Raw genomic sequence first — 18,397 nt, 5'->3', positions numbered from 1 at the left:
TTATTAATGTATTTTTCTATCTTATTTTTGTTACGTTTTCTAAAAGTTTTATTTCAGCTGACAATTAAACCGGAAACAGTTTAATTTCTAACGAAGGTTAAAAAAAAACCCACAGGTCCTGCCAGCCCTCAGAGGCTTGGATGAGGAAGTGTCAACTGCGTTGATACGGGCACTGATCTGGAAAGCAAAACACATTCTAAAAAGTAAGTAGCGTTTGGGGTTATTTTGAAATGATGACTTACACTTAACGCGGTCAATTAATTCCTACATCACCGTAATTGATGAATATAACGCTGGCCTGTAGATGTTAGCTAACACAGTAAGGCTATGCAGCCAAGCCCATCACGGCTCTCTTGTTATCAGTGGTATGATTGATGGAGCAGAATTTACAATAACGAGGCTTTCTGTGCATACTGCCAATTTTAAGATGGTTATACAGGCTGATTTAGGCAGTGTTAAGCAGCACAGAATTCTTATGTTATAGAATTGTGAGGGATATGGCATTTATGATTGATCTCGTTTTCAGACACTTGCCTTATTACAAAGTGGTTATTATGGGCCTGTATCATGGTTTTATTTTCTTTATCAGTTTCAGGAAAACTGACAGTCAGTGCTTGAACTGTTCATGCCATTTGAAAGTGTCATCAATTCTACTGTTATGGAGTTGCTCAGCCATTATACAGACATAATTGTTACCATCATTTGACAGTACATTTGGTAAAAGATCATTCTTTGGGAACTCTTGATTTTAAACGACTGTAAAATAATATTAACTCTGATTCTTATACAGTGATAATAACAGTTACAACACATGTGTATCAGGTCTATTAAATAACCAGGAAGTGACATAAATGTTCAGTCAGCATTTTCTGTGTTATATTTGCATATCTATTTGACCTAAATCTAAAATGACTACCAAGAGGTCAGGATACCCAAATAATTGATAACAAATACTGGAGTCCCCTACTTGTGATGTACAATGCACTATTCTAGTCCCATTCTCTAGGACTGCTGTTTCTACTTACTCCTCCCTGTCTAATTAGCTACAGAGGATGTTTTGGGACCTGGAGTGACAGATGCTGGACAGTGTGTTGCCTATAGCAACCTATTTCATCAGCTTTGGTTATTGGACTGATTCAGGGGGAACCATCAAGATAAACCCCATAGCGAAAGCTGACAAATTGTTTCAATGACCTGAGCTCAGGCATGCATGCACACACACAAAAATATATTGTACATTGTAAATTGTGTATATACACTATATGCCAATATGCTATACAGTAAATGCAGTTTCAATTACATATAAAACAATAATATTTTCTTTTTAATAAATTTTTTTCTAATTACTATTTAATTTATGAAATGTAATGTTAAAGTTATAGTACATCATAAAACTGAATATGCATTATATACACACACACACAAACATATATATATATTTATTATTTTTTATTTTGAACAAAATACAACATTATAAAGAAAAACATAAGATATTACAAATACCATTGTGTACAAGGAAACAGGAAACCGGGAAACGGGGATGTAAACAGACCCCACTGCCCTCGCCTCCCCAGCTCAGGAATGTTTGTGAAGCGTGTGTTTTGTTTGAAATTAAAATGACCAGATCAGCTTAACCAACCAGTCACTTTGCGGCACGCCCCACAAAGCTGTGTTTGTGTGGTATCAGTGTTTCTTGTGTACAGGTGACTAAATGTAATTAAAACTGAGGAGCAAGCCACCACAGGGTACAGCAAACAAGCTAACGTAGATAGCCCCATCCGACCCACCCTGTACGTTGTGCACCCTCCCCACAACCCTATATGTATGGTTGTGTGAAAGAGCTGGGGAGGAGAGAGATATGGGGATGTAAAACTGGAAGGAAGGGATCTTCCCTCAGAAGATGAGCCGCCCAGCTGGCGGCAGTAGGCATCCCTGTTCTCTCAGACCCAATCACGGGGCAAGATGAGCCAGAGGTAGCCGTCTCCATACCCAGTGTGTACAGCAAAAACCTAATGCGTGTTACTAAAATCTAAGGATAAAACGTAAATGAATAAATGAATAAGAATGCTTAAATGAGTAAATGAATAATAAATGAGTAAATGAATCAAAATGCTTATAAAATATTTGCAACACTGCAAAAACCCTTTTCACAGATGCAAAGCACAAAAGTGTATTCGAGACTCTGAAGTTGAGGTTGTGAATTTTGTCCATATTTTTACACTTCTGATTTGATGGTGACAAATGAAACTCTCCAATCAGAGAGCACTGACCGGCAAAAAAGTGTAAAAAAAAAAAAAGGGAAGAAAAACTAGTAAAACAAACAGCCAATGATCTATTTTATCCTCAGGTGTTTACTTTGGGTGGTGCTGCTGTAGGACTTTTATCACTGCTGCGCAAACACTCACACTTCAGTGATAAAAGGAAAAATGTGTTTTTATTCAGATCATCAGTTTTATGAGGGTTTCTTCATCAGTGTTGGCTGTTTAACTTTTTTTTTTTTGACAGACATTATCACCATGGAGATGGTTGGTAAGATGATGATCATGATGTATGAATTCTGAATTATGATCTAGAACACGGCATAGCTGGTATGATTTAAAACAACATATAGAAGTACATTACATGCTGCATTTACTGACCCTTGGATATCTGACGTTTACCAAAGGAAAGGTCAGTTAACAGCAAATTTTAGGCATATAAAATCGCAAATGGGGATTAATCATTTTTTAAATGATTTGAAATGTGTGAATAATTTGAAAGCTGTGAATAATCTGATTAAAATTTTTAATCATTTGACAGCCCCACCAAAAATATATTGTACATTGTAAATTGTGTATATACACTACATGCTAATATGCTATGAAATAATTGCACTTTTAATAACATATAAAATGATAATTGAATTTTACTAAATGTTTTTTCTAATTACTAATTAATTTATGAAATGTTATGTTAAAGTTATACTACATAATAAAACTGAATATGCATTAGACACACACACATATATATATATATATTTATATATTTTTTTTTTATTTTGAACAAAAGACCAAATTAAATAGAAAAACAAAAACATAAGGTATTACAAATATCATTGTGTACAAGGAAACTGGAAACCAGGAAACAGGGGTGTAAGCAGATCCCACCGCCTTTGCTTCATGGATTGTTTGGGAATGTTTAAACATCAGTTGAGTCTTTTATGTTTGAGCATAACCTTGCTGTAGTAATCTTGTATTTGTCCTACTCCTACACATTCCTAATTAGGGCTGCAACTAATGAGTATTCTGATAGTCGATTAGTCATCAACTATTAAAACGACTAGTCACCCAATCGGATTATGTATCTCATATTTATTATATAGCTCTTATTTCACTTTTAGCTTTTAAATCTTGCTTGAGGATGTTATGTAAGTTGGATGTGCCTCGTCTTTAAATATTAAAGCTTTGCATACGTACTTCCGTGGTACACAATGTCAGCTTTACAAATCTCACATGTATTTCATTTATTTTGTCAGTTTAACATGAAGTTTTCCCAGACTTTTGACACCCTTTGTTGCCGTTCTTTTCCCTAGTCAGCCACCATAATTTTCCCGTGTCAGACTTTGTTGCGCATGTGCAACTCTCAGCAGAGATAGGGAAGAATTTACCCATCAACAATTGTCGATGAGTAAATTAATCGTCGACTATTTTTATTGTCGACTATAGTCAACTAATTGTTACAGCCAAATTCCTAATGGCTTTGTATTCCTCTATTGCACCATTCAGCTTTGTGAAAACTTTATAGTTGAAGATCCATGTTGATTAAATCTTTGACTTTCGTAATTATCTGATTTTTTGTTTGTAGTAATGTAGCTTGTTGGATGTGTTAAAAATATGGATCTTACCGAGCATTTTTATTTTCTTCTTTTTGTAGATTTGCATAGTTTTTTTCTAGTGAGTCTTTTGCTCCTTCTAAGTAGACCTGGAAAGGGGGTGATGGTGGAGGCTGGAGATAGACACTGGGTAATGGGTATGAGGGTAGGACAGGCCGAATTGAAAGGACTTGAAGAGGACTCTGATGTTGCGTGACTTGGACCAGCAACATTGCTATCCTGGATACTAGCCGTTTTCCTTCTTTTCTTTGTTGGACTCTCATCTCTCACCTGATCTGTTTTTGAGTCGGGTTCCTTCGGGAATAGATTTTTTAAACACCTCAACTCATCTTCTGAGGAATCTGTCTCATTTTCCCTTTTGCGCTTCCTGTTAAGGCTTTTTTGCTTTTTCTTGCCTCTAGTACTCCCCTCCGTCCCCAGTGTTGCTTGACTTAGACTAGCATCACTGTCATCTTGGATCCTGGCCATCTTTTGTCTTTTCTTTCTTGGCCTCTCATCTCTTATCTGATCTGTTTCTGAGTCATCTGATTGGGATTGATTTTTGAGACCTCTAAAGTCATCTTCTGAAGCCTCATTTGCCCTTTTACGCTTCTTGCTAGGGCACTTTGTCTGGATTTTGCTATCTAGGACTAGACATTTCTGCCTCTCATCCATGTTTTGCATCCTCAGGTTGGCAATTTCTCTTTCTTTTTTCAGTATCATTAGTTCCAGTCGCCTTTCCTCTAAATCAAAGTCCTCCTTGGTTTGTTGAAATTCAGACTGCATCTGGACCTTTCTGGTAAAACAATTCACATGATCCTGAAGTTGTTTATAATTGCTGTATAACAGAGACTCAATGGTACACGAGGAGGACCGTTCAAGTTCCTGTAATTGTCTATTTAGAATTTCTCTCTTCTTTCTTTCATCCATCATCAAGCCCCAGTAAGTCATACATCGATCTTTTGTAATTTGCAGCTGAGTGTTGAGATCTCTGACAAGAATTTCTTGCTGCTTTAAAAAGCTCTGGAGATATTCAATATCTTCCTGCTGCTTTCTTTTCTGATGCCGCAAGATGGAATATTTTGTGGCCAGATATCTGTTTTTGTTCATCTGATTCATCAGAGAACATTTAAACTTATGTTGGCTTTCAATTAAGCCCTTTGAGCGTCTTTTGTTGGCAAGAACAGTGTTGCCTCGAAACCTGTTTTTCTTACTAGTTATAGCCATCTTGAATAAACACAAATGTTTTTGTAAAGATTACCAGCTGCACGTTTTGTAGTATAACAGGAAAAGTTATTTCTAACCAATGCTTAAGTGCAAGAGAGCAAAATTATGTCCAGTGCACAGATCAGATAATTTTGACAACTGGCTGGGGAAATTAGAATGGGCTATATACTCTGGAATGATGTCATCAGGTATGATGTCATTAGTGGGAGGGGCCTGTCTTTGATTTTGAGAAAAACAAGAGAATTTTATTGTGTTGTCATGGAGATCTAAGGAATGTTATGTTGTTGTTTTTCAAATTTTTAAAAGTGATTAAAGTTCCAAAACAATTAAGAAATAATCAGAAGTACAGATTTTACACACGTGGACAAAATTGTTGTGGCGTGGTTGAAAAGCAATGTCTGACTTTCATTGGTTAAATTTCATAGAAATTTTTTTATTCATTATTACTTTTGTCAGATTCGAGTTATTTCTGTGACCATTGTGAGTTTTTCTTTCATTAACCGAAGGGTACCAACAATTAAGTCCATGTGTGTAGTTGTTTGCTTGTGATTAGGTTATAGGGTGAATCCTGAAGTTTTAAAAAAAAGTCTAATTTACACTTAATTTATCCCTAAAATTAAATAATCTTGTTGTGATCTGTATATATATTATTAAAAATAATACAGACTAAATGTTTATGATACAGATTCATTATGTAAGGTTATTACAGAAATAGGAAGGGTCTTATGGACTGGTCCTTACTGAAAATTCCTCTGACTGAAGACATTCCTTTGCTTAATCAGTATGTTGTGTAAAGGGTGTGTAGTCAAGATGCTACCACATTCTTTTTTTTCTACAGGTCTATAGGCTGCAGAGCAGTTCCCAGCAGGGATGCTTTCTTTATTAGTTTACTCACATTACTGGGTCACTCTAGAAAAAAGATCCAATCCCAAACTGCACAATGTCATATATGCATGCAGACCTTAAAGGCACAGCTTGTAAGAATTACTGACATCCAGTGGTAATGATGGGCATAAACATGACTTCACATGCCAATAGTGTGCATGTGTACTGTCTTCTTCTGTGTGCCTTCTATGTGCTCTAGCGTCTATCAATGAAAGTTGGTACTGTAGTTTTAAAGCTCAGAGGGTTCTCACTTCCCAGAGTTGTTTGCTCATTTATAGACACCGGTGGCACAAATTTGGCACCTGCAAGGTCTGTGAACTCACAGCAATTCGATGTGAATGGCCCATTCCGACAATAAAAGCATATTAGTAATTTTAGTAAAGTGATTAGATACCAGTGGAAGCAAAGTTTTTAATGATGTATCACATTTTTCTGTCACTGACCTTTTATTTTGTTACATGCTACATTAATGGATGGGTAACGAAATCACAACTCAACAAGTCCACATACATCTCAAAGATAAGGGTAACTCTTGAAGACAGTTTTGTCCGGCTGTGTCACAACCACTCACACTTTCAATCTTGACCAAAACACCTTGCTCAGTGGCGAAGTAGATAAACCACTCACAGGTGACAAAAACCTGTGAGATGGATGGGTGGGTCTGACACACATGTGACTTCAATAACTTTTAAGATGTTAATGTACTTATAGTACTTTTAAAAGCCTGAAACTCCACATTAGCCAGTTGCTGGACCTTCAAGATCCAGGAAAAATCTTATTTCTATTAAAGCACCATCTACATAGTTGTAATTGTAACCTGGCTTTTTACCCTTCCTTCCTTCTGAAATCAGTGTATTATAAAGTTTTATGAGACTTTGGTTTGGTTTTGTGTCCATTAACAGAAGGGACCTAGTCATCTGAAACGAGAGTAGCCATGAAGCCTCGACTGCACTTCGTGAAGGATCCTATGGGTTGGCTGTGTGTCAGTGTGGTCTTTGGGATCTGGTTCTACAACACTTTCTTCATCCCCAAACTAGTTCTGCTTCCACACTACAATGAAGGACACATCCCCTGGGCCTTAGTTGTTTGTGAGTATCCTCTGTTCTATTGCTGGAATCTCACTGGGAAAAAAATAAGTCGGTTGGATATGTGACTGATGACTCAGTGTATGGATCACACTCATTAAAATATTGCTTATTTCTGTAGGTTACTTCATAGCATCGGCTCTCTGTGTAGTATCCCTATTTAGAGCTTCCACTGCAGATCCTGGCCGTCTTCCTGTGGATCCTCACATACCTCACTCTGGTATGAAAAACAAGACTGATTACTGAATGATAATGTAGTCAAAATGTTAACAGTATAAATTGTTATTATTGTGTTGCCATTCCTTTTGGTGATAAACCTACAGCTTTTTTGTCTTAATGGGACAGAGAGGGAGCACTGGGAGTTGTGCAACAAGTGCAACTTAATGAGACCTAAAAGGTCACACCACTGCAGCCGCTGTGGCCACTGTGTACGCAGGATGGACCACCACTGTCCCTGGTAAATAAACAAACACGCTCGTGGAGCTCTTACCTCAGATTTCAGTTTATTTGATTACAACAGAAAGGAAGAATTTGAGTTTACTTTAGTTTATTTGTTGTGTCTAAGGTGGAGGTCATGTATTGGGTTAGAGAAAGCAAAATTCATTATCTAATGATAAGAATTATAGCAGGTTATCTCAAGAAAATTTAATTTATTGAGGTAAGTTAATAAGTTATTATTATGTAAAAATGAGCTTTGTGATCTTAAGATTGGGGCATCAAAATAAGTAATTGTAGCCATGGTTCCTCCTTTCTCCTCCTTCTACTCTGCTTCCAGGCAGCAGAGTAGAAGGAGGAGAAGCTTGTTTTAAATACTGTCACTGGTTTACAGTGTATACTGTAGTACACATAATAATTTTGCTAACTGTCAAACTATCAAATACTTAGTCTTCCATATTTATTATCCTAGCAGATATTATCTAAACATTGGACAATTTCCATCCATCTTTTTAACGACTGGTGCAGATGTTTGCATCTTTGGCAAGATTACCACTTTCTGCCTCCTAGTCGTGCACACATCTCTGTGATGAGGTTGTTCAGAAGGTACAAACATAACTTACACATATTCATACCATTAATCTGGTTTACTGCTTTGCAGGATTAACAACTGTGTGGGAGAAGACAACCACTGGCTCTTCCTGCAGCTGTGCTTCTACGCTCAGGTCCTCAGTTTATTCACTCTGGTGCTGGATTTTTGCCAGTACTATTACTTCCAGCCTCTGACAAGACTAGACCAGGTACACAAGAGACCTTGCATTGTTCTTATTTAGTAGGAATGCACCGATACCATATTTTTTTCAGAGTACAAGTACTTACATTTGTGTACTTGCTGAATCCGAGTACCTATATGAGTATTAATAAATCCCATTACAGTTGTGTGGACCAGAAGGCCAGATGCAACAACTGAGTGGTTAATTGTGTGATATATCAAATAGATCATCCTGCAGCTATGCTCTAAATATAAGGCATGGAAATAGTCAGAATATATATGGAGGATAAAGGAGGATTATGTATGTGTCTTACATTCTGTATAGAAAAATATGTTAATACTGTATGGGGCTGTAAGGTTATAAATTAAGAATTATAAACACCCTGTGTTCTGTTTGTGCTCATGCTCTATTTCAATCTCCACAGGAGAGGTTTACAACACGTCACGAGCTGGCCCTGCTACGAATCTCAGCACTCATGGGTGTGGTCATGTTTGGTGGCATGTTGAGCCTGTTTTACACTCAGATGACAGGCATCCTCTCTGTGAGTACGAAGTGTCGATGGAAATGAGCTAGAACATCAGGTTTCATTCACTTACTGCTGTTACAATGTTAATACAATAAACATTTCCAGTTTAATTTCACTGTTAAATATAACTTTGATTTGCTGAAAACACACGGGACATGCCTGCTTACAGAAGTATTTTGCTGGTGGACTCTACTGGAAGGTTAAAAGTCTTTCTTCTTAAGACAAATCAGTGCAAGTAATGTAATGATCAATAGATTAGGAACATGAGGTCAAGGCTTGCCTGTGTGAAGGGAGCGTGTGGGTGTGTGAGCAATAAAGAGAGCGTGCCTAGAAGACTTTTTGTAGTCTTTGAAATGAGAACAGTTCATCTTCAGCTAGTAATATCATTACTATATAAGCTCCAACCTTTTTTACATCCTTGTCTTTGTGGCACCTTTTTGAAAGTAGCTACTGTTTCCAAATTTAATTAGAGGATATTTGTTCAGTTTAGTTGAATATGAGGTTAATCTGAAGTGAGACAGACCTCCACAAGGGGGCTCCAAACATTTTAAGAGGAGATTCAATGAAGGTGAAGAGATATGGTGTTAGATATAAAGGAAATAACTTTAATATTTGTAATGTGGTTGAAGAGCTCAGACACATTATTCTGGAAGAATTGGACTTTTTTTTCAGACATGTTAGAACAAAGTTATTGATACCTTAGGACAGAGTATATGTGTCTAATGAGGACTGGACTTATCAAACAGCTGTTAATGGTTCTTTTAGTCACTTCACATGTGTGTTTGGCATTAAACAACATAATCATGACGAGAAATCCAGGAATGCAGAAAAGTGGAGTGAAAGGCACGTCTTTTTCCAATTTTTACTGGAAGGCGGCCTGATGATTCTTTATATCATGTTCTGCTTTTGTTTATAACTTTATGGACTCTAATTTACAAGTCAGATATGTCAGACTTCTCCTGTATGTTTTTCATGATGTGCGAAAGGGAAAGCTTTGTTGAATCATTTCACATTTTAAAGGTTTTTAATCTTATTTTTTTATTTTTCAAATTGATACTTTCACCTCATTTGTGATTTATCCTTTCATTTTTTTCCTCTTTACAGGATATGACCACCATCGAGAAAATGACTCAGTTCTCAAATGAAATGTGAGTCTGTTTGTCTTGATTTCCTCTAATAACAAACACAATTTCCTGCTCATTAATTATTTTTCTTTTTTAGAAAACTAAGTGAAAAACTACAATAATGTATTTAGGCTGTATTTGACCAGACTAGTCACTAAAGGCACTACTGAATGATGGGAGATTTTCTCACTTTGGCTTGCATCCTGTTTCTTCTCTGAGCTCTCTCCAACTAGTAAAAGTCAGTCTTATTATGACTCTTGTTCTAACTCTTTCTCTATCACTATCTCTCTTTCTTTTCCTCACTTCCTTTAAAAATGTCCCCTTGGGTTTCATTGCTGAATCAGCCATGGTGCTCATTCAAAACATGCAGTGTGTTGATATCCAGTTGCTGACATGTGACACGCTGCCGTAAATCAAAACCCATATGTCACATGATGCTATGAGCTAAAACACAAAGTTATGAAGTGGAGTTTTTTTTTTTTTTAGTTCTAGGACACTGCCATGTATATAACGGATGTTAGCGAACAAAGGTTTGAAGACAGAAACGTATGTAAACATATGTAAAGTGCACACTCCTTGCATACAATCACAATATGCATAGTAAGTTAAAGGAAACAGTTCATCATAAATGTAACATTTTTTCTGTGATCCCTCATTCATTTTAAAAAGTGCAATAAAATCTGGCAAAGAGATGGTCAGCTATATTTCTGAAAAAGCTCATTTTCACCCCTTCACATCTTCTCAATTTATAAAGGTCATAGAAGCTAAAACGTAGAAGTCAAGCTTTCTAAACATTTCCATTTTTTTCTCCTTAGTGGTAAAACTTGTTTTGTTTAAATTAACAGTGAATTAATTAAAGTTGCAAGTTAATGCCTCCTTAAAAACCCCTGCATAAACATGCGTTGACATCACAAATCTTCTATATTTTCTCATCAGTTATGGTGCAAAAAGATCCTGGCAGTGGGCACTGGCTGAGGTTTGCGGCACCCCCTGGAAACTCTTGTGGCTTATCCCGTTCCGACGTAGACAGCCTCTTCACTCCGGCCACCACTTCCGCACCCACGTGTAGCCCAGTAGCACCATTTCTCCTGCTGGTAGGGGGTTGCTGCACTAAGAAACACTGTAGGAATCCATGTGCTCGCCATCACGTTCTCTTTCTTTGCTGTGAGATCTGGGTCACAGTCTCGTTTTGTCAGCGGATACTCAAAGCTTTTCCTATGTTTTGTTTTGCCCAGTCTGACAGGGAACAGGGTCACAACTCACCATTGGAAGTAATGGATACCTTTTGTTTTTCACTCACTGTGACTACTGCTTTCAGTATGTTGGAAATTACTTTTAACAGCTATTAAATGATAAAGATGGAAGTCTTCTGAAAGCAGCTGGTGAAAGGGACCCGTCTCAGGTTACTCTGATGAAGAGCCTTCACTCCTGACCTTTAATCAACCACAGACAGAACAAGGATTACAATAATATGTCTTTTTTTTGTATAAAGTTTGTGCCTTGTTTCGTTCTTCTTTCTTTTTATTTCTCACACAAGTGTTTTTGATTAGTGATTGTAGGTGTTTTTTCCCCCCATCAATGATTCATGAATGTTTTTATTGTTTCGTGTAAGTTTTATGAGTAAAGTGTTGTTTTTAGAGGCATGTAACAGAACACAGTGGATGACTTGAACACTGATGTGATGTTGTAATATACTGCAGTCATGTTCTGGTACAAATCCAAGTGTAGAGTTAAGTTTACAATTAATTTTAAAGCCAATTCATGGTTACTACATCTTCTTGGCCCCAGGGCCCGTGTGTCGGATAAATTAAGTTGCACCAAAACGTTTTTAACTGGGTGAAGAAGACGTAGAGCAAAAGAACAACCTGTACTATGAGCTGTAGACTGAATGTAAATGTAGTGTGTTCATGAATTTGTGTACACCTACATAGTCCCAGCTGGTTTGGACAAGATGATTTGGAAGCCATGAATTCAGTGTTAGCCTGTGTACCTTATAGCTAAACCTGAGCTGGTCCATGCCCTGACCTGGGGCCTGTACTATGAGGCAATTTTAGGCTATGTCCACACAGCACTGAAGCCAGTTCAGGTGTGAAAATGGTGGCAAAAACTAGGAGAAAGGCTTCAACATCCCCACGAAACCGCTGTAGTAGATACTACAAGGCTATGGGGGGGCGCTATGATGATTAAAGAGTAACACTCCAGAGGTAGAACAAGACATAGCGCATGCGCAGATAATGACATACCTGTTTGCTGTTGATGGTACAGCAGAGCAATACTGTGTTGTAAAAGCAGTGCATTTTGGTGCTAAAGCTGTACACAATAAATAATAAATAAACTGTGGAGCAGCACCACAACTCAGTTGGTCACGGACGCCATTATTGTTGATGTATTTGGCGCGTGTTCATCACACTGACGTCATATCCTCTAGTGGTACAGTTACCCTGTCCTCAGTACCACAAAAGGTAGAGGTCATAAACCTATCCACCTTCGTACCTCGTTGCAGACATGGTTTCGTGGGGATGAAAGGGTGGATTGCTAAAATACTTTTGCAGTTTTACTGCAATTCAGCATCGCGGGGAAGGCCCCTAGCTCCTGTTTTTTTTCAGTGTCAGTCCCAAAAATGAGAAAATTCTGTCTCCTCTCACTTGCTTGCTGCACTTTTTAGCGAATGTTTGCTCAAACGGGTGAGTCTGAGATCTTTCCCTCTGTGACCTCACAAAGGGAAATAACCACTATCCAAAATTTAAAGAGGTCTAGTTAAGAGAAAATTTATATATATATATATATATATATATATATATATATATATATATATATATATATATATATATATATATATATATATATATATATGTATGAGATTTACTTAATCAGTAATCTCAGAGGTGTAAAAGATTTCCTAGCCTCTTTTATTGTACAATTGATAAGTATGCAACTTAAAAATCTCACCAAAATTCCTTTAAATGATGTCTGTACATCCATATTCATATCCACATATCTTATAAAGTGATTCAACATGCCACCTTTATATTTTTTAGTTGAGATGACAGAAAACAGTCTTACATGTGTGCAGTAAGCTGTATAGTATTTATTTTATTAAAATGCAGAATCATAAGCTGCCATATCTACTGATGTGGCAGCAATATCAATAAACTTATTCACTTTTGTATTTGTGCTATTATTTTTTTTTATTTTTTTTTATTTTTCTCTTTTTTCCTTCCCGTGTTTCTTTTAAGTCTTGCAATTGGTCATCTGATGCCACCTCAACCTGTTTTACACGAGCATCCAGATCGGGAAAACCTGGACTGACTTACTGAGTTGTAACCATCATCGTAGCGCACCTTTAATATCATCTTTATTAGTAGAATTTTTTCACTCAGATCATCCAGACAAACCACAGACATGTTCAAATGCCTTGTAGTACAGGCCCTGATCATAATGGCATGTTAAATTCTTGCTTAAGAAGTGTGATATTTGGCAATTACTATTAAACAAACTTCATTATTAGCTTCACGTTAACTGAACAGACTTAGAAAAGGCAGTCATTTTCATGTCCAACTCCACAAAAGACAGCAAAACAAAATGTATTTCCCACAATGTTGACCTCATCCTTTAAACCATGTCACTTACTGTACAGTACACTGGAGCAAATAACTTGAATACATGTCACTTACATTTATGTATTTTTGCAAGTTCATTTAAGAGTTATGATTGTTTTTGTGCTGCTGTCAGAGTTAGAACTTTATTATGTCTGAATACCTGACTTTATACATTCATATCTTTATCGATAGTAAGAAGACTCACAGATTTGGCCACTTGTGGCAACATACAGATATTTAACACTCCACACAACTCTGAAGATTTATTTATGGTGTTTTTTTTGCTTTAACTCAGTTTTCTTGACTTATTTAATAGGATATTTAAGATGCTGATAATACTAGCTTAGCGCGATTATTGCCTACGAGACTTGGCAGTCTGTTAGCTAAACCTGTATGTACAAATATTACAATATCCAAGTAGTTTTAAGTGCCTGTCTGGGTCTGACAGTTCATCGATATCAACTCTCCATACAAGCCAAAGACCTGGGGAAATGTTGCAATAGTCAGCAAGCATTTAGTAAATGCATGTTTCACCAAATTTCTGAAGGTAGCGGTTCAATGTTATGCACTGATTTTGATGCTAGCACACAGTCCGTTTTACTCCATTAGTGGTTCCTTTTGAAAAGAGGTTTTCCCTTGAAGTTTGGTGTGTATGGTTTGTGGAGTTATTTGTGTTTGCATGAGAATATGTTTTAAGTTTGCCCTGTGATTTTATGTCTTCCTGTCAGGTTCCTGGATGAAAATGAGATTTTAGTTTAATTTAAGGGAGTTTGGGGACGTATCCAGGGGTAAATATTTGGCATTGGCTCTAAAAAAAAGTGGTTTTTATTACATATATGATTTGTTCTGTCATGTAGTTTTTAAAGCAATAAGAATTGTGTGCTAGTAAAGCCATCTGTACTGTTGAAAACCTGAAATTTGTAAGTTGGTGGATGAATTACCCACTAACCAGTGATTACCTGAAATTAACATTTGTCAGAACTTTATTGATAATTGATATCGATTGTCAACAGTTACTGTTGCTAATAAGGGAATAACACAAATGTTGAAGTTCCTCTGATTTGAACGAACAATTGTAGGAAGGTGTGAATATTTCTGAGACTTCCTCTCCCAGAGCTCTTTGTTCGAATCTGTAATTCTTTTTTATTTGTTATTTTTCTATTTCTTGCTTTGTGTTTTCAGTCTTCATGTTGTTTAATTATGACCTCAAACACAGGGACATTTATGTTTTGTGGGTATGTGACCAGTTTCTTTTATATCTGGAAAATCTTTGAAAAGTTGCCAATTTATTATGTTGTAAAATTGTTATAATATGAAATATATGTATTCATAATTGAATAAATGACATTCTGAACAAGTTTGCAATGAGGTTTTTGTCCTTTTTGAGCTGCTGTTTCCCTAAATATTAGCAGCGTCTTGACATGTAATCAATCCTCTTTGATGTGGAAATGAGGGGAATTGGTGGAGCATGTGATTAGTCGTTTTAAAAAAAGTATTTAGCATTTGATGGCATTAAAATCAGAAGTTACTGGCTGTATGGATTACACTACAGTAGCCAGTGTAAGTAAAATCAGTCATCTGTATAAGCTATCCAACACTTTTCCACTTTCACAAAACTGTTTCTTACATTCAAGACTTTTTTTTCTTTTTTTCTTTTTTTTTTTACTTGTACTTAATAGAAACCAACCATCTTGGTAAATTGAGGTTAATTTTCCTTTGTCAGCTAAGTACAGAAAGCCAACTTTAGGTTTAAACAGATACAGACAGATAAAATAACATACAGTAGATAAACTGATAAATTGATTAATGGATCAATTTAATGGATAAAGGGACGGTCAAAACCTTTTATTTATAGAGCTACAGTTACAAGTTATAATTTAAACATATAAGGGCTGTGCATTTTTAAGTTGCCATATTTTGTGTCATAGTTGTAATACTGTTTCTTGTATTTTTGTATGTTGATACTACAATAAATGTGCATTTTTGAAGAGTAGTTTGATGTTATTGGATTATTCTAGAAGGTATTTCCTATGTAGTTTTGGGACTTATCTTGAACTTAAATTATTTGTAGCAGGAAGCAAAGAAATTCTGTTAGATGTGGTCTTAAAGGTATGTCATTATTATTTATTATTATTTTATAATAACTTTTATTTATACAGGCAGTCCCAGTGAGACACGCAGTCACATTTACAAGAGAGACATGTTTATGTAATCTAACATGCATGTCTTTGAACGTTAGGAAATTTCATATCAAACATGTACAAAGCAAACTGTCAAGGAGCATTTATGTTCTGAGCAAAGCAAAACTCATTCTGGACCACAAACCACTCCACAGTCTCTACTGTTCACTGATTTTTACCATATTTACATTATTGTGCAGAGGTTTAGGGCAATACATACAAATGCACAATACAATCACTATCTATACTGCAGAATGGAGCCTTAAGAATAATTCATAATTCAGGTTACAGAGATCACACAAATTCACTATTTTTAAAATCTAAAACATTAAAATTCACTGACCTGGTTCATTTTCAAACAGCGTGAATCATGTACAAATCTACACACAATCTACTTCCTGGAAATATTCAAAAATAGTTTCATTCATTCATTCATTCATTCATTCATTCATTCATTCGTGCTACTGCGAGAAATGCTCCTTTACAAGTAGTAGAAAGAAAACACCTTTGCAGTTTTATGCATCAATGACTAACAAGTCTTTCTCTGCAGGATACTGTGTCTGGATGTTTTTCTGATGGTGTTTTTCAGTCCTACTACATGTATGTTTGGCTAATTGGTGGTAATTGGTAATTAATTGGTGGCTGTGTGAATGTGAGTTTGCATATCTTTCCATGTTTCGGCCCTTTGATGAGCTGGTAAACTAAAATTCATGAATTGCTAAATATTGAAGCTACGTCTAGTGGCCCCTTGCTTAGATGATGTGAGTTGAGTCATAGATGTCAACATTTGTATCTTTGTACATGCATCTATGTGGTGAGGATGGCCACTTCCCACATGTTACTAGGCTTTAAATTGCAACAAAATATTTAAAGGGAGAAAATATGAGGAGGCACTAAACCTCAGATATCTGTGACACAAGACATGCAAGAGATTCAGTAAATCAGGGGTTGTCATTACTTTTTGCTAGGAATGGTCACAGTTAGTTGTTAAAGGTAAGTTTGGTTAGAATTATTGTAAATGGAATATGGACTGTATTTGTATGGCACTTTTTTAGTCTTACTTCTTAAGCACTTTAACACTGCATGTCACATCCGTCCAATCACACGCTCATACACCACAAAGTCCTTCTATTCTTCTATTCATGTCTTGCCCAAGGACACTTTGTCATATTGTTTGGGGAAGCCAGGAATCAATCTACAGACCCAGGTGGTAGACGCCTGTTGATACTCATGAACTATATGGTTAAATCTACTTCATGCAAAAAAAAAAGCTTACAAAATTATAATGTAAATAAATATAGCTTAAGCTTTATGATATTCATTTGTATCAATTCCCATTATGTTAAATGAACAGTCTGGAGATGCAGTTAATAACTCATAAAATGCTTTAATGAAAGAGATAATGTATGTATTGCTTGTTTTTGTAGTGAGACTTGGCTGGGATATACCTGCAGAACATACCATTTTATTTTCTTAACTTATCCTGTCCAGCACGGTAGCAGCAGAATGATGGTCTGGCTGCCGTGTTGTGCCAAACAAATTTGCTTTGCCAAGAGGAGCTTAATGGCTATAAGGCTCCTCTTGATAATCTAATTTTTTTTTAACCTTATTAATTTATTTTAAATGATGGAATTTGCATAATCCTGCTGGACCTGACCGGAGGGGGACAGAAAAAAGATCAATAGTGAACAGAAGTAAAAAGGAGAGTAGACAAAAGAAGGAGGAGACAAAGATACAACAGATAGAAGGAAACAACCCTTCAATCCAACCTAACACAGGGCAATAAACTGCTACACCTGTTTTTAACCCACTTACCTGTTACTTGTTGCCAAAAGAAAAAAAAAACTCTATTTTTCTTTTTTAACACTGGGTTTAACACTGCAGATTCCTGGATCCTACTTAATGTTTGGACGTTATCCTCGAGCAAGACACCGAACCCTAATTTGCTCCTGATGGGTCCTGGTTGAGCGCCTTGCATGGCAGCTTCCGCCATCAGTGTGTGAATGTGTGTGTGAATGGGTGAATGTGATGTATAATGTAGAAGAAAAAGCGCTATAAAAATACAGACCAATTACCATTTTTGTGTTGACTTTCATGTTAGAGTTAGTTAGATTTGAATTTCTGTAACTGTGATTTCCCTGGTGGAAGATTTAGTGGCTTTTTAATGTTTAACATAATCCAGCATTTGAATCTTAAAAAAAGAAGATTTTCACCAATTCTTTACAGTACATATTCTGCATGAGTGTTTCATTTGTTATTTGTTACTCTTTGCACAATTGCTTAAAGAGATCACGCATTAGTTCAGCTGTCTTCATTCAAAAGACCATTGTCCCAAAAAGTTTTAGTCTCTGTGAGGCGTGCTTAATGTGTGCACAATCTGTGAACATAATCTATGTCTCTTGTCTAAAATAGTTTTATGCCTTTAACTTACTCTGAGCCACACAAGCACATACACACACACACACAACCATTGTATTGTCCTCAGCAATCCCAACTAATTGTCCACAGCCTGAGCAAGGTCATGACATCACAGCATGATCGAGAGGATGAGATCTGGATTATTTGGTGCAGCAGTGACATTTGTATTCATCGTTGCAGGTTAAGCCACATCATAGTGGCTCTTAATTCTTTTCATGTTAAAGAGATGTATTTTATTAAATATTCTTATTAAAATCAATTCACGCCAATTCTAACCATTAACTGAGTCTTTTCC

At 36.3% G+C, this 18,397-nt stretch overlaps 1 protein-coding gene across 2 annotated transcripts; it reads left to right on the top strand.

The window, feature by feature from the left end:
• The first annotated feature begins 108 nt into the window (after positions 1–108).
• Positions 109–17,695, top strand: zdhhc21 (zinc finger DHHC-type palmitoyltransferase 21). 2 transcript variants are annotated; one of them, XR_006010237.1, is made up of 9 exons: positions 109–203; positions 6,865–7,050; positions 7,169–7,267; positions 7,393–7,504; positions 8,144–8,282; positions 8,680–8,796; positions 9,886–9,929; positions 10,842–11,993; positions 17,681–17,695. XR_006010237.1 is itself a non-coding variant. In XM_041985102.1 (8 exons), the coding sequence occupies exons 2-8, from the start codon at positions 6,897–6,899 to the stop codon at positions 10,972–10,974; spliced, it is 798 nt and encodes a 265-aa protein (XP_041841036.1). In that variant the 5' UTR covers positions 109–203; positions 6,865–6,896; the 3' UTR covers positions 10,975–12,666. The 2 variants fall into 2 exon arrangements, 1 of the variants encoding a protein (XP_041841036.1); XM_041985102.1 differs by lacking the exon at positions 17,681–17,695 and having other exon boundaries at positions 10,842–12,666.
• The last annotated feature ends 702 nt before the right edge of the window (positions 17,696–18,397 follow it).

Source organism: Melanotaenia boesemani, chromosome 5 (genome assembly GCF_017639745.1).
Source record: "Melanotaenia boesemani isolate fMelBoe1 chromosome 5, fMelBoe1.pri, whole genome shotgun sequence".
In the NCBI taxonomy this organism is placed as follows: domain Eukaryota; kingdom Metazoa; phylum Chordata; class Actinopteri; order Atheriniformes; family Melanotaeniidae; genus Melanotaenia; species Melanotaenia boesemani.
Note: the sequence above shows the minus strand (reverse complement) of the source record. Positions and strands in the feature narration are given on the sequence as shown.